Source organism: Cupressus sempervirens, chromosome 3, assembly GCF_028749045.1.
Source record: "Cupressus sempervirens isolate cs-2001-9-10 chromosome 3, ASM2874904v1, whole genome shotgun sequence".
In the NCBI taxonomy this organism is placed as follows: domain Eukaryota; kingdom Viridiplantae; phylum Streptophyta; class Pinopsida; order Cupressales; family Cupressaceae; genus Cupressus; species Cupressus sempervirens.
The window spans coordinates 229,104,914-229,125,643 of NC_143120.1; the positions used below are offsets into that span (position 1 = coordinate 229,104,914).

General features: G+C 37.3%; 2 protein-coding genes across 4 annotated transcripts in view; both read right to left on the minus strand.

Moving 5' to 3' along the window:
- Window positions 1-20,730, minus strand: part of NQR (ARP protein (REF)) — a 297,015-nt gene that overhangs the window by 96,423 nt on the left and 179,862 nt on the right. For 2 of the 3 annotated variants that reach the window (XM_089819172.1, XM_089819173.1), the window contains exon 13: window positions 9,320-9,439. The exons of the other annotated variant lie outside the window; for it this stretch is intronic. In XM_089819172.1, coding sequence (XP_089675298.1) covers window positions 9,320-9,439 — 120 coding nt within the window. The remainder of the gene's footprint in view (window positions 1-9,319; window positions 9,440-20,730) is intronic. 3 annotated transcript variants of the gene reach the window in all.
- LOC149565680 (uncharacterized) lies at window positions 2,513-5,199 on the minus strand. The gene is made up of 6 exons (XM_089819171.1): window positions 4,998-5,199; window positions 4,554-4,852; window positions 4,014-4,411; window positions 3,693-3,916; window positions 3,395-3,582; window positions 2,513-3,298 (listed from the first exon to the last, which is right to left on the minus strand). Exons 1-6 carry the CDS (start codon window positions 5,096-5,098, stop codon window positions 2,685-2,687), a joined length of 1,824 nt encoding a protein of 607 aa, XP_089675297.1. The 5' UTR covers window positions 5,099-5,199; the 3' UTR covers window positions 2,513-2,684.

Consider the following 20,730-nt stretch of genomic DNA (forward strand, 5'->3'; position numbering starts at 1 on the left):
TACCTCCAAAGGCTATTTCTTAGATAAATTGGGATTCCTGAAATTTTCATACTTATCCATAACCATCAAATAAGGTATCCATAAATCAAAATTAAATCAAGTATAATGGAAATCATCAAAACAGTACATTAATTAATTATATTACATCAAATAAGAACCCCATTTATAAGAGGAACAATATTAAGAGGAGTCGAGAATTCCTAAAGGAACCAAGGCAAGTACAATATCTCTATTGAAGATATTCCCAAGAAGTTTCACATATTGAATAATTGTATCAAATCACAAACAAGAAGGATATTCTATTGAGTGTTACAATTCCCATCATGGAATTAAGGCAGAGATTAAGCATCCCTAAAGGTCTATTAGCTAGGAGAGCATGCAAGTAAGCTAAAAGGACTAAGGACATTACACACTCCTAAGTGTAACAAGATGATTTTTGAGCTTCCCATGAAGCTGAATAACTATTCGTTCAAGGCATATTTTTGTGTGGTAGACATGGGCTACACAAATGTGGTTCTTGGTATAATATGGTTACACACCATAGAGGACATTTATCTCAACACCAAGAAGATGGAGATGAGGTTTATAAGGATGGTAAATTTTACATCCTTAAGGCCATTACAAAAAACAATCTGATGTTGAGTTCTTTCAGACGGATGTAGAACCTTATTGAGTATGATACAGTTGATTGGGCAGCAGAGTGTAGGATCCCGCCTACGTCTAATGGGACAAAAAAAACCCTACAATCTAGATATACAACAACTTATAACTAGACATAGTAAAGCATTTAGTGACTTACCACCTAACAGGCCACTTGATAGAGGGATAGAACACATTATTGAGCTAGAGGATGACACTAAACTCATTATGATCACTCCTTACCGACACCCTAAGCGGCTAAAAGATGAGATAGACAAGACCATTTAGGAACTACTTACAATGGGACATATTACCCCGAGTAAGTCCTCTTTTGCTTCATTAGTTGTTTTGGTGAAGAAAAAGGATGGTACACTCAGAATGTGCATAGATTACCAGATGATGAATAGAAGAACTATTAACAATTGGTATCTGATTCCATGCATTGATGAGTTGCATGGGGCATGTTACTTCTCCAAAATGGATTTGAGATCGGGATAACATCAGATCGGAGTCAAAGAGCAGCATACGGAGAAGATGGCATTCATGCGTCACCAGGGTCGCTTTGAGTTTTAAGTCATGCCATTGGTTTGACGAATGCCCTAGTTACATTCCAGTCTACTATGAACAAAGTTTTCCATAGTCAGTCGAGGAGATTTGTTCTAGTGTTATTTGATGATACACATATATAGTAAGACATGAGATGATCATGTGGCACACCTGGATACAGTACTAGACATTCTTAATAGGGCTTCCTTGTATGCCAAGGAGTCCAAATGTGCATAAGGTATGACAAAGTTTCTCTATCTTGGGCATATTATCAATGTAAAGGGGGTTCGCATCGATCTTGATAAAGTCTTTGTCATAATAGATTGGCCTATACATGAGAACATGATACAACTTAGAGGTTTCATTGGGTTGTGTACATTCTCCCACATATTTGTGGTAGGTTTCTCACATCAGGCAACTCTCCTCACTGACCTAACCCACAAGGGTGCTTTTGAGTGGACTGCTCAGGCACAGGACTGCTTTGAGAAGTTCAAATAGATTAGGACATCATGCCCGATATTAGCATTGTCAGAGTTTTCAAGACCATTTGAGTTGCATTGCGATGCCTCAGGTGAGGGCATTGGTGTTGTTCCTTCCCAAGATCATCATCCCATTGCATTTGAGAGCAAGAAGCTCACAAGTCTTGAGAGATCATTCAATGTATACGATAAGGAGATGTTAGCCATTATGGATGCTTTGGGCAATTCAAGGACTACTTAGTTAGCAAATTCTGCATCAAAACTGATTATAATAGCCTGAAGCATTTCCTTGGACAATGAGATCTTAATGAAAGGCAACAAAAGTAGGTCTGTAACCTTCAGTACTACAATTTTGATATTTTCTACATTGAGAGTTCATTGAATGTAATTGTTGGCGTACTCTCACAGAAACCACATTTTTTTGTTATTACAAAGCTATCTAAGGATTGGAGATACTTGATCATTGCAAAGTATATCAGGGATCAATGTGTAGATGGTATTGTTGATGGCAGTATTTAGGACAACAGATATACCCTTAAAAATGAGTTGATCATTTACGAGGGGAGGATTTATTTTGTTCCAAGATCAAGTGTCAGGTAGATTGTATTGTGGGCCTTTCACAATTCTCCTTTGGCTGGACATCTTGGGCATAGTTGGAAAACTCGCCAAATGCAAAAACTCGCCAAGCCCCCCAAAAGTTTAATCGGGAAAAACTCGGCGATTTAAAAAAAAAACTCGAGAAAAACTCGGGAACCTAAAAAACCGCTGAAATTTAATTAAAAATACATTTATTTTGCAAAATTTAATGAGAAGATGCATCTAATAAGTTAATTAAAGACAATACAAAAGAAAGAAACAAAGTTTAGATATATATAAATGCATAATGCGTACAAAATTGCATTCTCATGCAGAATGCTCATGGTAGGAAGCAAAATAGTAAATTACTAAATAGTTTCAATCTGTCAAACTATAAGTAAATACTAAAAGTCTAAATACATCAATAGAATGTGACAATGCCAATCACATCTTCCTCTTTCCACTTGCACTAGCAGGAAAGCGAGGGGGTCTAGTCCTAGAAGAAGTGCCCCGCACTAGGATAGGGCGTGAGCTGCGTGACTGTGAACTCTGTGGCTGTGCCCCCTCGCTCGACGTCCCTACTGACTGGCTCGGCGTCCTAGAAGAGGATGCATCTCCTCCTAATGGTAATGTCTGATCCTCGCCTGAATCATCATCATCCTCGTCCTCATCCTCAATGTCATCCATAGTGAACTGAAAATCAGTGTCAACCTCCCCCTCCATGGCCTGCCTCTCCAAATCAGCGATCTCATCTGGTGTAAAAAATGGACTTGGCTCCTGTGCTGTCCAATCAGAATAAGGATCTATCTCATCTAGATCAAGCGGACCAGGTAGTTCTAAGAGCTGTGACTTTTTTATTCGCAACTTAAGATTATAGTGCACATAAACAAGGTCATTAAGACGTTTTTGAGTCATTCTGTTTCTTTTCTTTGTATGGATGGACTCAAATAAGCTCCAATTGCGCTCACAATGGGATGAGCTACAAGGTTGGGATAGGACTCTGAGAGCAAATTTCCTTAAATTGGGGGTATTGCCACCCCAACTTGCCCACCAAGCATCTGCAAAACAAAATTTAAAAAGTTATAAAGCAATAAAAAACAAAATCAGAAGCACAACTTATCAATTAGCAAAAGTTTTAAAGTTTGATGCTTTACCTAGTGCTTGAGTAGATCTTGCTCTCTTTGCTAGCATAGAAGAGAACAAAGGACCCCTTGATTCCACATAGATTTGTTGTTCGGTCACAATAAGGTCTCTCTCCTCTTCACTTGATATCATTCTCTCAATGCATTTAGAGAGACCTTCCATGACCTCTCCATTAGGATCTGAGTAGGAATCATCAGCCCTAAAACAAATAGAAAATGATATCAAGTCTTACTACACAACCTTAAAAAGTAAAGTAAAATAAAGACTTATTAAAATCCCAACTTCAAGGACAATCAATTATCATAGTACCTGAATTTGGGATTGAGGAAGTAGCCTGCTGCATGAATAGGTTGGTGGAGCATATTGTTCCACCTCCTATCAATTATTTCCCAAATGGGGTCAAATCTGAGACTGTCCCCGTGATAGTAACTTCTAACAGCCTCTTTCGCCCTATCCATGGCCTCATAAAGACCTCCCATTGGGGATTGCTGCCCATCACATGTGCGCAAGACTAGAACCAGGGGCAGAGACATCTACATTTGAAATTTGAAAAATACAAATTAGTTAATAACATAGTAAGTTATGAATTGAAAATGAAACTTGAATAAACTAAAAATATAATGAAGTTACCTCCACAATCTCCTTAGCCTTTGCAAAAAAGCTATCATCAAAGACTATTCGTGCCACAGCTTCTCCTTCGGGCTTCTTTGAGTAAGGTGAAGCAACCCAATCAGCACACACAAACATTTGCTTCAAAGCCAATATGTGGTCAAGAATACTTTGCAACCTCAAGAAGACCGTTGCAAACCTTGTCATAGCAGGTCTCATCAAATCTTTGCCTTTAGTGGCTTTTCTCATCAAACTGAGAACCCATGGGTGATTATAGATATATTTCGTGACTCGCCTAGCATCTTCCACAACTGGACTCACCCAATCAAGTTTTCCTATGTCCTCCAAAAGAAGGTCAAGGACATGTGCTGCACAAGGTGACCAAAAAAGTGTGGGATGCCTCTCTTGGAGGATTCTACCTAAAAGATTAGCAAAAAATCAATAATCAGTAACAAACTTTCCATATTTAGTATTTACAAATTACATCAAATCTAAATTGAATAATACCATAGCATTACATTCATGATTCATATTGATTCAAATATAAAAAATTAAATCTACCTGCTGCCACATATGCTACTGCATTATCTGTGATTATTTGCACCACATTCTCTATTCCCACCTCCATGACAACATTCTCCAACATTAAAGCCAATGTGGCTGCATGTTTCACTTTGTTGGAGGCATCGACAGATTTCCAAAACACCACATCATCTTTGCAAGCAATCAAGAAGTTAATAATGGTTCTACTTCTTCCATCTGTCCACCCATCAGATAAAATGGTGCAGCCATACTTCTTCCACTCTTTCTTTTGGTCTTCTATCAACAATCTTGCCCTACCAACCGCTTTGTCAAGCAACCTACAAAATTTAAGTGTAATATTAAATAAAGTGTAAGTATTAGTAAAAAATTAGGAAATAAGTTATAACAATTAAGATTTAAAATATAACAATGAACTAAAGTGAATCTCAATTATTTACAATTACTAAATAGTAAAATACTAACCTTCCACTCATATCCTTGCGATTAGGCGGCTTGTACCCTTTGCCTGATATTGTCATTGCATTCACCATATTGACCAAATAGGGACTATCAGCGGCATTCATTGAGATATTGTTGAAAAACCAAAAATCAGCTGCTGCAATATCAGTTTGCTCATGCACCTCCTTAAACCATGCAGTGCCCTCTAATGATGGCTGTGCTCCACGTGTGTTCTTGGGCACAAAATAACCACCTATCCCTGATGGGGATCTGGATGGTGATGATGAAGAAGTAGGAGATGTAGAAGAAGTGGAACCGGTAAAAGAGAAATTTTGTTTGCGGATCAGTGGGCCACGAAGAGATCCTGGTATGTTCTCAAGTGCTTCTTCTTCCTCTTGCATATCAAAAGGAGCTCCTTCAGATTTAGCTATGGCTGCCCTCATAGCGATTTTTGCCCTCTCCCTATTCAATTTTTTTTTTTTCAGCAGCTGCAAGTAGGGCATGGATGAATCTTTTTTCTTCATCAGTTACCTTGAGACAAGGATTTGAGTCATGTTTCTTTATGCCTGCAAGGTGGTATTTGAGGCGGTTTATGCCTCCAGAAATAATTCTCTCACAGGGAATGCATATCACCTTCCCAATATCATTTGGATTTGGAGCTTCATAGGCATACCGCCATGCCTTATCTCTTGCATTTTTAGGCCGAGTGCCTATATATCCAGATGGGCATGGTGTTTGTGGCCACTCTTCTTGTGGGTTTGTCATTTTTTTAATGGTTGACCGCTGCCCTACACATAAATATATAGAGAAATGAATAAACAAAGTTAGAACTTAGAAGCTAGGATTTCAAATGATTCAAACTTCAAACTTGAACCATATCCTTAGCAAACAACAAACTTCAACCATATCCTTAGAAGCTAGGGTTTCAAATGATTCAAAATGATTTTAAATGATTTGAAAACATTTACAAAAAACAACAAAAACAAAAGAACATTTGTTATAAAACTATAAAAAGTTTTCAAACTATGATAAGATGAACATACCTGGAAAGAAATTTGTCTTCTAAAATCGGTTAGAATCCTCTACAATCCACTCAAATCCGCCTTGAATCACTTGCAATCAGCCAAGAATGCCTCCAAACCTTCTTCTCTTCACTCCTCAAGGTTCTAAACAATGCAAATACAAGAAAGAATGAGAAAAAACACACTCACTGCCGCTTAAATCCGTCACAGGCCGCGTTCACCAGTAAATCGCGAGTTTTTAGGAAAAACTCGCCAAGTTTTTGCCGACTACTCGCCGATTACTCGGCGAGTTTTTACCAGATTGCCGAGTTTTTAAATCGGCGAGTTAACTGGTTAAAAACTCGCCGAGTACTCGGAGAGTTTTCCATCTATGATCTTGGATTCCGTAAGACCTATAGACAAATTTGGGAGAGGTTCACATGGAAGGGCCTAAAGTTGGATGGATAGTAGATTGTCAAAGAGTGCTTTGTTTGTCAGCAGAACAAACAAAAGCAAACATATCAAGTCAGGTTATTACAACCACTTCCCATTCCTCAAGGGAAGTGGGAATGTTTATCCATGAAATTAATCATGGGCTTGCTAAAAGCCTAGGGGCAGAGACTGCAAGTATGTAGTGGTGAATTGCCTCAACAAATATGCATGCCTCTTTCCCATTACCACTACATTTTTAGTGACATTAATAGCCGAGTTGTTCTTCCAGGAGGTTTTCAGATTATGTGATTTTCTCTGAAGCATTGTGAATGACCAAGATAGTCATTTTATGAGTCACTTTTGGTAGGAGTTATTCAGATTGTGGGATACAGTTGACTCTGAGAACTAGTTACCACCCTCAAACTTATGGTCAGACTGAAATTGTGAATAAATAGGTAGAAAGCTATCGGCAAAATATGTGTCAGCACAACAACGAGCTTGAGTGAAAGTGGGTCTCCTTATGTGAGCATTGTTATAATTCTACTCACCACATGTCTATGTAGATGGTCCCCTTTTGGAGCTCTGTATAGATTTCCCCGAGCTTTATGGATTTGTTATTCAGTGAGAATAGAGTACCCAATGTAGAAGATTTACTATAGGATGGTCAGGATGTCATGAGGGCTCTGAGAGACAATGTTGAGAGGGCACAAAATCAGAAAAAGAAATATATTGATTACAGGAGAATTTCTTAGTCTCTCTAGGTGGGTGATATGGTGTACGTGATGTTGCAACCCTATCAGCAGTCATCTATTTGGAGGAATGGAGCTAAGAAGCTCAACGCTTGTTACTATGGTCCCTTTCATGTGGTTAGAGGTGTGGGTGAGGTGGCCTATGAGCTTGATTTACCAGACGACAACAGAGTTCATAATGTGTTTCATGTATCATGCCTCAAGCAGATATTAGGAAGACATGTTGTCCCATCTTCTACTTTACGCCCACGAGATGATGAGGGGAGATTGGAGTTGATCCCTGAGGCTATACTGGATATTGGGGAGAGGCATTTACATCAGTGGATCATTAGAGAGTTTCTAGTGAAGTGGCAAGGTGTTCCAAATGAGGATGCCACTTGGGAGCCTGGGGATATACTTCAACACCCCCGACTGCAATTGCTTGGGGACAAGCAGTCTTGAGGAGAGAGGAATGAATGTCCTCATTTTAGTTGGTTCCAGTAGCTTGGTGATGTCAGTTCATCGTCGCGACCCTCGTAAGCTAGCATTGTGTTTTGAGGGTCTCAGTGGAGTGACTTCCTATTTATAGTAAGTCAGATATGCAAAGTTTATATTTATAGAAATGCAATTAAGGCACCTTGAGGTCCTAGCTTCATCAATGTTTGAGTGAGGCTTTGTTGATGGATTACACATTATTGGTTGTTTATTATGTTTCACTTAATAACTTGTTCATCTCTATTCTAATTTGATCGTGTGTTGTTGAAGATACTTAAGTGAAAAGTGTATTCGAGAAGTTCTTACACATTTGGTGTGTGAAGGAAGCCACATTTCACTTATTATTATAAGTGTACCTCCTTACGCATAAACCGATCATCTCTTGTATTTGCATTTTATGAAATTTGAAGACCTCTTCAAGGGTTTCTGCGTTGGCAATTGGAGAAGTCTGATTTCTCCATTGGAGTTGCACTTTGAGCTGGTCAATATAACAGTGAATTGTGTCTATTTTTCTGAATATATGTTCTGCAATTTTCTGGGGATTGTTGAACTGTTGTTTACCAAACAATCTTTATTCCACTGCAATTTTCATTAAGGAAAAGTAGAGTTCTGGGCGCCTCATTCTCTTGCAAAATTCCACTATTGTTATTGTCAATTGGAAGGCATTTCAGGTGCCATGAGTTACACATTCAACCAGCATTTGAATTTATATCGGGACGATCAGAATTGAGAGGGTGGTGTGAATTCTACAAAAGGCGGTGTCCATCTTTCTGTAGCAGTGTTAGACACATTTGAGGCTGGGATTGAAGTTAGTGAGCATTGACGTGGGATTTTTTTATCTGCTGCAAGCGTCATCCAATGCCAAATTACAACCAAGTTCCTTTAGAAATTAACTTTCTTATATAAATTGCTTGTAATAAATTCTATAATTGCAATAAATATCATTACGCTGGTATTCATAGTAGTTTAATTTGTGTCAATTGCACAAGCATTTCTATATATTCAAGAAATACAAAAAAAAAGTATATATATTCAAATCTCAAAAAAGTCGCAAAATCTTTGAAAAACCAAAAACATTTTTCCAGCATAGCTACAGAGTAAGCCAACAAGGCTCTTACAAGTTTCAATTGGGGTTTGGATTGTAATGTCCCCTGATAGGATTAGTTATCCATCTTATGAGATTTAAGTTATCTGTACAAATTATTATCATCCGTACCACCTTATTACCATTTCAGTCTGAGAAGAAGAAGATTAAGATGCAATCAAGTTGCTTAGATACCAATCACAATAGGTTTATCCATGCTCAAAGTATAATAGTATAATGAGATAAATGATATTATACTATGATGAAACATAGCTTCTGTCTATGAGTTCTTCGGGCTTTGTAAGATGATTGTGCATGTGTAATTAAATTGAAAAAAATTAAACTACCTCAATTACAAAATTCCTTATACACCTACTATAGTTTTACATCAATTCACAGCTAACAATGGTATTAAGATTTTGTGGTTTAACCGATTATTAGACTAATCTATAAAAACAAAAAATATTCTTGAGGACTACCCTAAACCTCAAAGATAGGCATTTGGAAGGCACATAAACACAACAAACTTTTAATATAAATAACATCTACTGGGATCTTTGTAGTTAAACCAACCAGATAAATAAATATAAGTAAAATGAGGCCTACCAATTTAATATCTTCCTTTCTGTAATCAATCACCCTATCAACACCAAAGTCTCTTAGAAGAGTTTCTTTCTCTGACCCTCCACAAGTTGCAACTACCTTATTCCCTGCTATTTTTGCCAACTACAAACAAATGTAGAGGATAGGTCAGACACATCTCTCTCTCTCTCTCTCTCTCTCTCTCTCTCTCTCTCTCTCCATTTCAAGTAAACAAAAATAAATTGCAAGCAAAACAAGATAAGCAAAAGGTTTACTTGTGCTTAATCATTGCACGAGAAAAAGAAAGGTTGTAGGATAAAGTACATATGGGTAGAAAAAGCATTTAATGTAGTTACAAAATTTAATGAACAGACATGTGCCAGAAAAGGATAAAGCACCACAGAAATTTGAAGTACGATTCATGCACAAAATTTATTAGTGCTTAATCAAATTTGATTCGCAACAAAGAATTTGAGTTGACATTATGACAACAAAAACCGAAAAACATATATTATTGTATTAAAAATATGTTTTGTAAATAAATATCAATTTAGGAAAATCTGTAACTCTTGAAATAGATTTGAATTTTCCTACAATAAGTATCATACCGTGAAAATGTTTATAGAGCACCAAAATAATCTTAAGGTTCATGTTGTATGCATTCTAGCAGGTAATTTTCCCAAACAAGTCCCAACAGTTTTAGGTACCAGTGAAACTGTACTCAAGTCTCCTATACTGTAAAATTTAAATATCGAAATAGATCTTATTTCAATTAAAAAGCCTTCTCGTCAGAGTTTCAAAATGGAATTGTCTGGACTCTGAACAAATAATCAATTCAGTCTTTCTATATATTTAGATGGACGGACAAAAATATCTAAGTATACAATCAAAATGATCCTATTTAGTAAAATTCAAATATTAAGTCTATGTCGATCATTGGCCATATAAGATTGACTATTACAATATTTAATATTCATGGATCATAAACTAGGGAATTTATGTTCAAAATCCATACCATCCAACATTAATGGTCCTTGGCATAGAAAGTGGAAAGAAGTCAGGGAAAACACAATTTATTGGGAAATGCCAAAATTCCCAATTTTTCCATGTAAAAAGCACCTTTCGTGAAATATTGTTGACCACTGATTTTTAATGGTTTTCTCCAATTTCCACCAATTTTTGTGAGTATAATCACTATTTATTGGAGGGGTTCTACCTATAATTTTTGGTAGGGTTTCTACCTATGTTTTTTAGGTAGGTTTTCTTGTGATTTTCAGATTTTAGGAAGGGTTTTTACTTGCATTTTTGTAGGGGTTTTACCAATGTGTGTACATCCATCATGTATACTTCAATTACAATTTCCATAAAGGAACTTCCTTTGTACTTCCCACAATCCTCAAGAAAAGTTACAAGAAATAGTGCCTAAGGGCAAGTTTTCAAGTTGTCTTTAAATTTGTTGTTCTTTATTTAGTTGTTTCTGTTATAAATATATTAACATTGAGTTTGATTTATTATATTTAATTATAAAATAGACTAATATAATTTTAAAATCTATTTATCATTAGTGTAATTTAATTTTTTAGTAACCCTTTTTGTAAAAGCCCTGCTGGCTCACTCTGAACGTATGCTGAGAAGTCTCTGTTTTTTGTTTTGAAGTTTATGATTTTTTTGTTTTGAGAATATAAGTTTCCTTTGGGTTTTTCAAATATATAGAAATAAAAACTTGCAAAGCAAAACAGAACTGATAATAACTAACTCCAATATTTATTTGTTTACTTCTACTAGAAATATTTACGATGACAATGAACTTCAAACAAATTTGCAATATTAAAAAAACCTGGTAGAGATAATATCCAACGTGGGTCTTTGTTGTTGGCAGATATGATTAATTGTTGATGTAGACAATTCAATTGTTGCTCCAAGAACCAGACAGCAGCCCTCTAATTACTCAATGTCACCTCGAGAAACTTAATGCAGGAGTAGTGTATAGTAATGCACCCTTGGTATGATGCCTCCGCCTCAATGTGTTATACAATAATACCATAAAAAATGGTCTAACAGAAAATTAGTGCCCAGCTCAGGTAGCCAGTCCAGAATTGCAAATTCCAGCAGTATATGTTCACAATCTTTCAAACAAATTCCTTGCAGAAGACATCAAATCAAAAAACACAATTTATTGGAAATGAAAGCCAACTCAAAGTGCATAACCAGCTGGAGGAATTTCTCAATTGCTCAAAACCCAAGCCAAACCCTTGAACTCTCTCAATTTGCATAAACATAAACACAATAGAATGAATCCACTTCTTGCAAGAATCCACTTTCATAACATTTTAGAGCCAAAGCTTATTCTTCACACCAAACACCATGTAGCTTATTGGTTACACCTTTCACTTAAAAGGCTTCATTTCTCATAAAGCAACTTTATGTTATAATTAAGATGACAAATAATAAAGTCACTTTATTAATTAAACTCCCCCATTGCTCCAAAATCAAACTTTTCACTAATAAAGTGTTATCCTAAGACACAAGGTTCCTGTTTCATGTGCCCATGATTTGGAACTTTTCATCCCAATTCCAGTGAGCTATAACACTAAGGTGCCCATTAAACAATTTCAATTAAAATAGCGACCTTAGTAAAAATAATTAAATTATAACCAATAGTGCATCCAACTTGCGAAAATGGCTAAACAACACTGAAATCAACAATCTGATAGCACAGAAGTAATCTTGACAATTAAAGATGATGAATGGTCTTGACTAGACAACTTACTAAAAATAGACACTCCCTCCAAGAATCTTGCAGCCAATACCAAAAGTTCAAAAGTAACATTTGGAAGCATCATATAACTCCTCTATGTCATCTGAGCTCATTGGAATCATTTGTTGACTTACTATTTGAGGGAGCCAAACTCACAATTGGCCACTAGAGAATCAAACAACTCCACAACAAGGTCCTATAAACACCAATATCAGCCTATAAGGACCCAATTATAGGCTAAATCCGTAAACTCTGATGCAACTCAAAAATGGGGACATTACACTTTTTTTAACCCCTTAGATTCTCTTTGAAGATGTCAATTTTTAATTTTAAAGCAGTGTGAATGAATAGAATATCAAAGCTATCAAGGAATGGCCAAACCCAAGACCCTGCGTTGACTTACAGGATATGAGGGTTTCTGTAGTTGTTAAAGATGTTTCATAAAAGGGTTCTCCAAGATTGCTGCTCCCCTCAGAGATTTGACAAGAAAACTCACTTTCATGTGGAATGACACAACAAGGAAAGCCTTTGAACAACTTAATGAAACCATGAGTTCATACCTTGTCCTAGCAGTTCTCGATTTCACAATGCTATTTGAATTAGGATGTGATGATCCAAGATAAGGAATCAGTGCAGTACTCGTGCAAAAAAAAATCCATAGTTGATTTTGGCAGGGACACTTTCAGCTAGTAGAGGCCAATCAACAACAAGGACACCAAATGGTGCCCAAAAAGAGAGAAGAACAACAAAAAGCAACAACCAACAAGCCACGGGCTACTGCCCAAGGGTAACCAAGAAGAAATCAAGAGCTAAAGGGAAAGTCGATGGGTGACAAGAAAACCTTGACTGCCGTTGGAGACCTCTGGAAAAGAGAACCACTTCTAAGTAAAATCCCTACAAGGTCACACAGATTTTGAAAAGCTTAAGGGGGACCCACAAAGCCACTCGGTGCTATGCACTGAAGATAACACTAGGAAGGACGATGTCAAAAGTTGACTAGAGTGCAAGCTTGAAGATGTCTCGCAACCTCATGGATTCTTGAAGATAAAGGGCCAAGCAACATTGGTCACTAAACCTAAAGAAACCCAAGAGAGAATGAGTATCCCTGAACAAGCAAGAGAATCTATCCTTGATGTTATAGTAGATAGGACATTGGAAGATCTATTGTGTCCCAGACTCCACCTCCCCCAAAATACAAAGTTGACATTTCTTGTCTTCCCAATGTCGGTAATGGTTGGTTTGGATGTGTAACCAGTTACCCGACCCTAAAAGACCCAAAGGAGATGTAAAAAGAATGTGACAAGTGGCGAGAAATTTAATGGGGGAGGACAATAATCCAATCCTCAATCAGTAAAAAGTGTCCAACATAGAAGGCCATCTTGGGGCGAAGCCACCCATGGGGGTTAACCCCAATAGTCTGGATATATTGCCTGTAAATGTTTGTCCTAACATGCATATTTAGCTCCTTCCAAGAAGGGAGGAGGTGATGGCGACATCCAATGAGTACAAGAAAGGAGGAAGACAATCAATTGTGATTCTAATGAACATGATGAAAAAGTTATTTATGTTGCAATGAAAGATGAATCCGATGAAGATGAAAAGTTTGAGGAAACTGCTCTTATTTCACATGTTAGTAAGAATGATAGATGGATGATTGATATTGGTTACTCACATCATATGACTGGTAATACAAGTAAGTTTGAAAAGCTAGAACACTATAATGGAAGTTGTGTTAAGTTTGGAAATGATGCACCATGTGATGTGAAAGGTAAAGGATCTATTATATTGAATGACAAGATTAGATGTGACAATGCATATGGATTGATGGACTGAAGTATAATCTGTTTAGTGTGGCACAGCTAAATAGTTTGGGCTACCAAGTTGAATATTAAAACAAGGCAAAAATCTATAATGCTATTGGTAAACTCATTGGAAGTGGAGAGAAAACAAGAGGTAACTTGTTCTATCTAGACGTATCTAAAAAATACATGTTTATTTGCAAAAATTGAAAATGTTTGGTTATGGCATAAGAGGTTGTATCATGTGAACATTGATAATTTGGTAAACATTAGTAACATGAAAAGAGGGAAAAGAGTAAGAGAATCACTAAGATTGAGAAAACCTAATAAAGTGAAATGAAAACAATGTCGAATGGAAAAAATGACAAAGTCTAGTTTCAAGAGCAAGACCTATTCTTCAAATGATATTTTGGAGTTGGTTCATACTAATTTATGTGGTCCTATTGGAGTGCAAATTATTATGGTGACAAGTACTTTATCCTATTTGTCGATGATTTCTCAAGAATAATGATTGTGATGTTTCTTAAAAGAAAATTTGATGCTTTTCAAATGTTTAAGTAGTATTTGGCTAGAGTTGAAAAGGAAAAAGGTTAAAGTCTGAAATGCTTGAGAATAGATTAAGGAGCTGAATTCATATCAGAGGAGTTCAATACATTCTGCAATGACAAAGGAATCAAAAGACAAATGTCTAGACCAAAGAATCCAAAATGGGATAGTTGAAAGAAGAAATAGATAAATTACAGATCGTGCAAGAACACTAATGATGGACAAGAATGTTTCACAAAACTATTGGAGAGAAGTTGTAGGTATTGTTGTTTATACACTTAACCAAGTTCAAGTCAAGAAAGGTACAAAAAAAAAAAACTTTCGAAATGTGTTATGGCTATACACCTAATGTCAAGTATTTCAAAGTATTTGGAAACAAGTGTTATATATTGAAAGATTCAAGAAATGGAAAACTTGATGCAAAGAGTGGTGAAGGTATATTCTTAGGGTATTCCACTAAAAGAAAGGCATACAAGTGTTTGAAAACTAACACTGAAAAAATTGTGGAAAGTGCAAATGTTAGAGTTGATGAATTTGTAAAAAAGAATGACGAATGTAAGAAGGAACCTAAAGATTACATAAGCTTTGTATACATCTATGAAGGAGAACCGAGTACTTTACCTGAACAAGAGAAAGAGGTCGTCGAGCATCATTATACAGATAGTGCCAAGTTACAGCAGAGAAGCTCTATCAAGCATCAGGCTATAGAGGTCGAGTCATGGACAAAGGAGACCGAACATCAAAAGAAGGAAGCCAAGTTACAACAGAAAATACCTGGAGACGATGAGCAAGCTGGACCAAGTGAACTACAATAAGGAGAAAGAAGACCTAAACCTGTTTTATCAAAATATGTGAAAAGACACCACACACCTAATCAAATCATTAGACACAAAGATTCAGGAATCATGACAAGAAACAAGTTGAAGAATGATATATGTCTACTATGTGATTTTGAGCCAAGAATAGTTAAAGATACAATGGAGAATGAAGGTTGGAGTAGAGAAATGAATGAGGAGATTGATCAAATAGAGGAACAATACATGGGCATTGGTACCAAGGCCAAAGGATAAGAATGTGATTGGAACCAAGTGGGTATTCATAAACAAGTTGAATGAGAAAGGTGAAGTCACAAGAAACAAGCAAAATTGGTTAGCAAGGGATATGCACAAGAGGAAGGAATTGACTATGGAGAGACATTTGCTCCAGTTGCAAGGTTGGAAGGAGTAAGAACATTACTTGCAAATGTTGCTTACAAAAGATTCAAGGTATATCAAATGCATATCAAATCTGCATTTTTTGATGGAATCTTGGAAGAAATCTATGTTTACCGTACTGGTAAAGAAATCAACGCATAGAGACAATGGAACAAAATAGAAGAATTATATTCGCATATGTCAGAACATACATTATGCTTCATAATATCAGTAATAGTAGATGATCCTTTATAATGATCCCAGACGGGATATAAATACTACCGCCGAACCTTCCCGAAGGAGTCCGTCGGCCACAACATTACATCCGCTACAAACTATTTACCCGTTGGCTACAAAATAAAAAACACCGACGACAATCAATCCGTCGGCTACAGAAACACCGCCGGAACCATTCAGTCGGCTGATACCACCCCCCCCCCCCCAAAAAAAACAGTCGTCTCCTGATGACTAACAAAATTAGGAGACAACTTAAAAAAAACAAAAGAAATACTAGAGAGAAGAGGGCGTCCCAGAAGTGTGTTGTTGGCGACGTAACTCATACACCTGCTCTGTCTTGATGCGGAGATCTGTCTGAATCTGAGAATTAACCTCGACGGTCTCCTTTAGAAGAAGCGTCGCATCCATAGCCTGCCTCCTAGCTAACTGCATCTCGTGCTCAGCTGCATCCTTATCTCGGACCGCCGCCTCTGTACCTTGCCTAGCCATGCCCCTCTCCTACACCGCTACTACCATATCTGCCAGTAGTGCTGCCCGCTCTGCGACCCATGCTGCCTGCTAGTCAGCCAAGTTGGCGGCTAGCTTCTGTCTAGCCTCACTCTCAGCTGCCAATGATCTCTCTGCTGCAACCCTGTCCACCTCCGCACACCGACGACCATAGTAAACATCCTTGTACAATCCCACAATCTCATGTGCCAGCTTCATCATAGGGGTGTCACTGGGTCCCAACTCCGGCTCAGTAGCCCAATCTACCAACATCTCAGCTGTCTCCACCGCCGGCCAGCCCCTGTCTACAAAACAAATCTGAAATCGTCGAGGACAGATCCCACGGATATATGCTCTGATCAAATGCCACTCCCTCCGCCGAGTCAAGGCCTGAATTGCCACATCATGTCCCTTCTTCAACGCAGACTTCATAGTCTTCAGGTAATCCCGACACCTGTCCTCATCCAAACCGTAATCCTCCTTGGCGAAGTCCTCCAATGACCATTCCACATCACTGTTCTCCTCCTCATCAGCGGGAGCCATGCCCACATTCGGTGCCGCCTCCTCTGCAACGGCACCAAATGTTTACCGTATTGGTAAAAAAATTAACGCATACAGACAATGGAACAGAATAGCAGAATTATATTCGCATATGCCAGACCATACATTATGCTTCATAATATCAACAATAGTAGATGATCCTTTACAATGATCCCAGACGGGATATAAATACTACCGCCGAACCTTCCCGAAGGAGTCTGTCGGCCACAACATTACATCCGCTACAAACTATTTACCCGTCAGCTACAAAATACAAAACAGCGACAACAATCAATCCGTCGGCTATAGAAACACCGCCAGAACCATCCAGTCGGCTGACAATCTACATCCAACAACTTGAAGGTTTTTTTGAACGTAGCAAGAAGAACATGGTATGTAAGTTGCACAAAGCATTGTTTGGTTTGAAACAAGCCCCTAGAGAATGGTATGAAAGATTACATGCATATTTTGTGAGAATTGGTTTTGCAAGAACTAATGATAATGGCAATTTGTATTTGAAAAGTAAATCTGAAGATAACATATTGTTAGCTGAAATATTTGTTGATGATATCATATTTTCAAGATAAGATTTAATGTACAAATCATTTGCTAATGAGATGAAGAAAGAATTTGAGATTTCAATGTTTGCAAAGATAAAATTCTTTGTTGGTTTGTAAGACTATCAAATGAAATGAGGTATATACATTACACAATCAAAATATATTAAGGAGATATTGAAGACCTTTGGAATGGAAGATTCAAGACCAGTTGGAACACCTATGGCTACTAGACATAAACTTTCAAAGAATGATGATTCTGCTAAAATAAATTAGACTATACAAGTCAACGGTTGGCAAATTGCAATATGTTCATAGTACACTTGCCATTGCATTAGCTGTTGGAATTGTTGCAAGATTTCTGATAATCCTAAAAAGAACCACCTAATGGCCGTGAAAAGAATATTGAGATATATGAAAGGAGCAGAAGACTATGGTTTATGGTATAAGAAGAATGACAAGTTTGAGCTGAAAGTTTACACAAATGTTGATTGGGCTGAAAACGTTGATGATAAAAAGAGTATAAGCAGAGGAGCTTTCTTCCTAGGCAAGAAATTGATTTCATGGACAAGAAGAAAATTTGTATTTCACAATCCACAACAGAAACTAAATTTGTTGCAGCAGCAATTAATTGTTCAAACATTGTATGGATCAAGCAATTGTTGGAAGGTATTAAGGAAGAGATTACTGAACCTGTGGTGATATGTTATGATAACACAAGTACTATAAACATGTCAAAGAATCCTGTGATGCACACAAAGACAAAGCACATTGCAATCAAGTATAATTACTTAAGGGAATTAGTGCAAGACAAAGAAGTAAGACTGGAATATGTGAATACAAAGGAGCACATAGCTGATATATTCACTAATGCATTACCCAAGGATTCATTTGTGTATCTAAGAGGTAAGTTAGGGGTCATTCACCTATCTGAAGCAAACTAAGAAGGGATGCAACAATGCATCAATTGTTATGATCAGAATATCTTGCAGATTGATGCAAGAGATCACACTATAGGAGTTGAATAAAGATGTGAAAAGGACAATGGCATGAGTTGATAAAGCTGCAAGGAGGCACACATTGAGATACAGTCAAGGACAAAGATAAACAAAAATGAAAGAGGGATAGATAATTCAAAGACCAATTAGTACAGAGGTTAAAGACATTTACATGATATCTTTGGCATTGTTGTCAAAGAGGGAGATGCATGCCAAGTTACCTTCCAATGTCTAAAGAGGATGAGAGATATGTCAAAGAGGGAGCTAAAACAAATTAGAATCTCAATTGGTATCATAGAGGGAGAAATATAAAAAGGAAAAGAGGAAGCATATCAAAGATCCATATTGAGTGAGACTCAAGACGAAACTAAGGATATTAGTGAAGATTTGATACAAACCACAAAGGTAGTTGACAGTGAAAATCCAGAGAACACTTTTTCCATTGCGCAGTAACTAAAGGTGTTGCCATCAATGCCAAGAGGGAGATTGTTACAACTATACTTGGAACAATTGTTATGTTGTCATTGATGTCAAACCTTACTGGTAAGATATTTCCTAACAATGTAGATGTAATGTTCCTGAACGGTTTCGGTAATGTTCCCAAAAGTTTTGGAGATGCTCCCGATAGGTTTCTACTCTGATACCACTATAATGTTCCGTTCTAGAGTTTCCTCATAAAGTCCTATAGTATGCTTCAAGTAGTCTTGTTGTGTGCTTCAGGTAGACTGGTTCTGTGCTCCAGGTAGTATCCCTCAGTGCTTCGAGTGACCAGTGCTTCAGGTGTTCTGAACTGGTAATGCTATAGTCGTGCGGTATCCAAGTTCATGCGGTATTGGGCAAGTACACAGGAAGGTTGTACGGTGATAGAGAAGGCACAACAAGAAAGTCGTACGGTGACAGCTTATAAAAAGGTCGTAGGGGAATGGTTGTACGGTGTCAAGAACAGGTCCGTATGGAACTAGGAGTGGTGTACGGCTATGTCTGTACAGTAATGGCTTCAGTGTCGGATGGTAGGGAAAATGACCGTAGGGTGGAGTAGGTGCAGTACGGTAGAAGGTCATACGGTGAAACAGCCAAGTAGTATGGTTGTCTTAGGTGGTCGTACAGTAGGCCCAGATAGTCGTACAGAATGGTGTTGGGCAGGTGTACGATGAGGTTGCTATGCCACAGTGATGGATAGTGTAAGGACAGAAAGAGAATGCTAAGTTCTGTAACCAAGACACTTATAGATCCAAATTCATAAATCCAAACAAGATTGAAGATTGAACACATGAAATCCTTCAAATAATATTTGCCAAAAGATGGTGCTCCAATTTGCCAGATCCGAGCGAAGTATTACAAACAACAGAATAGGGTGAGGGTTGAATCCCACCGAAACCACAAGAGCCAAATAGGGAAGATCTTTCACTTCCAAAATGGCGAATAACAAAGAATCCCAACGGGAATTCGCAGTATAAAAGAAATAATCAGAATGCCTCCTACGACTACCTACAAGCTGTACGTAAATACCCGTCGAGGAAAACCTTTCTAAGGGTGTACAAAGATAGCCAACGGCAATACTTACCAGAGAAAACTAAAATAAAAATAGGTCCAAGTGTCATGTCCCCATTTTGGAGGCAATTTGATTTAATTAATTTAATTAATTAGGTTGTCCAAAATAATGAATATTTTATGAGGATGACTAATTAATTATTTTAACTAAACAAATAAATGGTATTAAGTTAATTATTTATAAAGTTATCAAATAAATAGATATTAAAAGGTAACTTTATATTTAATTAATTTAATAAAGTGACTTGAATTATAAAGTCACTTAATAGATAAAATAAAATAATGTTCTAGAAGTTTCTGGAGAAAGTGGAGAAAAAATAATAAATAGGCATCTCGGGCTTCATTCTGATCATTTGGTTTTTTATTTCTATCTTGACATCAAATTGTGATTCAGTCACATAGTCTACTGTGGAGCCAAGTGGTTTCAGTTAGTCAATTGATCTTTGGGAACAGAGACTCCTAAGGATTTTGCATAACTGAGGAGGTGAAATATCCTTTGAAGGGTTGCACATTTGGAGGTGATACTTCAATCACTTCAGCTAGGGCATCATTGGGCCTAAGGCCATTTTCAGCATTTCAGCATTTCAGGAGGCATTTTTAGCGGGGCCGAAATTATTGGAAGTCATTTTTAGCAAGTCCGAAATCATAGGAAGCCATTTTTAGCAGATCCGAAATTTTAGGAGGCTTCTTTCAGCAAACCCGAAATTATAGAAGGAGGGCATTTTCTGAGGTCTATTCATTTGCAGTCATGAATTGATTGTAGGACATCT

Coding starts and splice junctions, on each gene's coding strand:
- LOC149565680 (XM_089819171.1), bottom strand. CDS start 5,098: ATGAATGCCGCTGATAGTCCCTATTTGGTCAATATGGTGAATGCAATG. Junction 4,853..4,997: donor CGCAAGGATATGAGTGGAAG/GTTAGTATTTTA, acceptor TAAATTTTGTAG/GTTGCTTGACAAAGCGGTTG. Junction 3,299..3,394: donor AAGATCTACTCAAGCACTAG/GTAAAGCATCAA, acceptor TTTGTTTTGCAG/ATGCTTGGTGGGCAAGTTGG.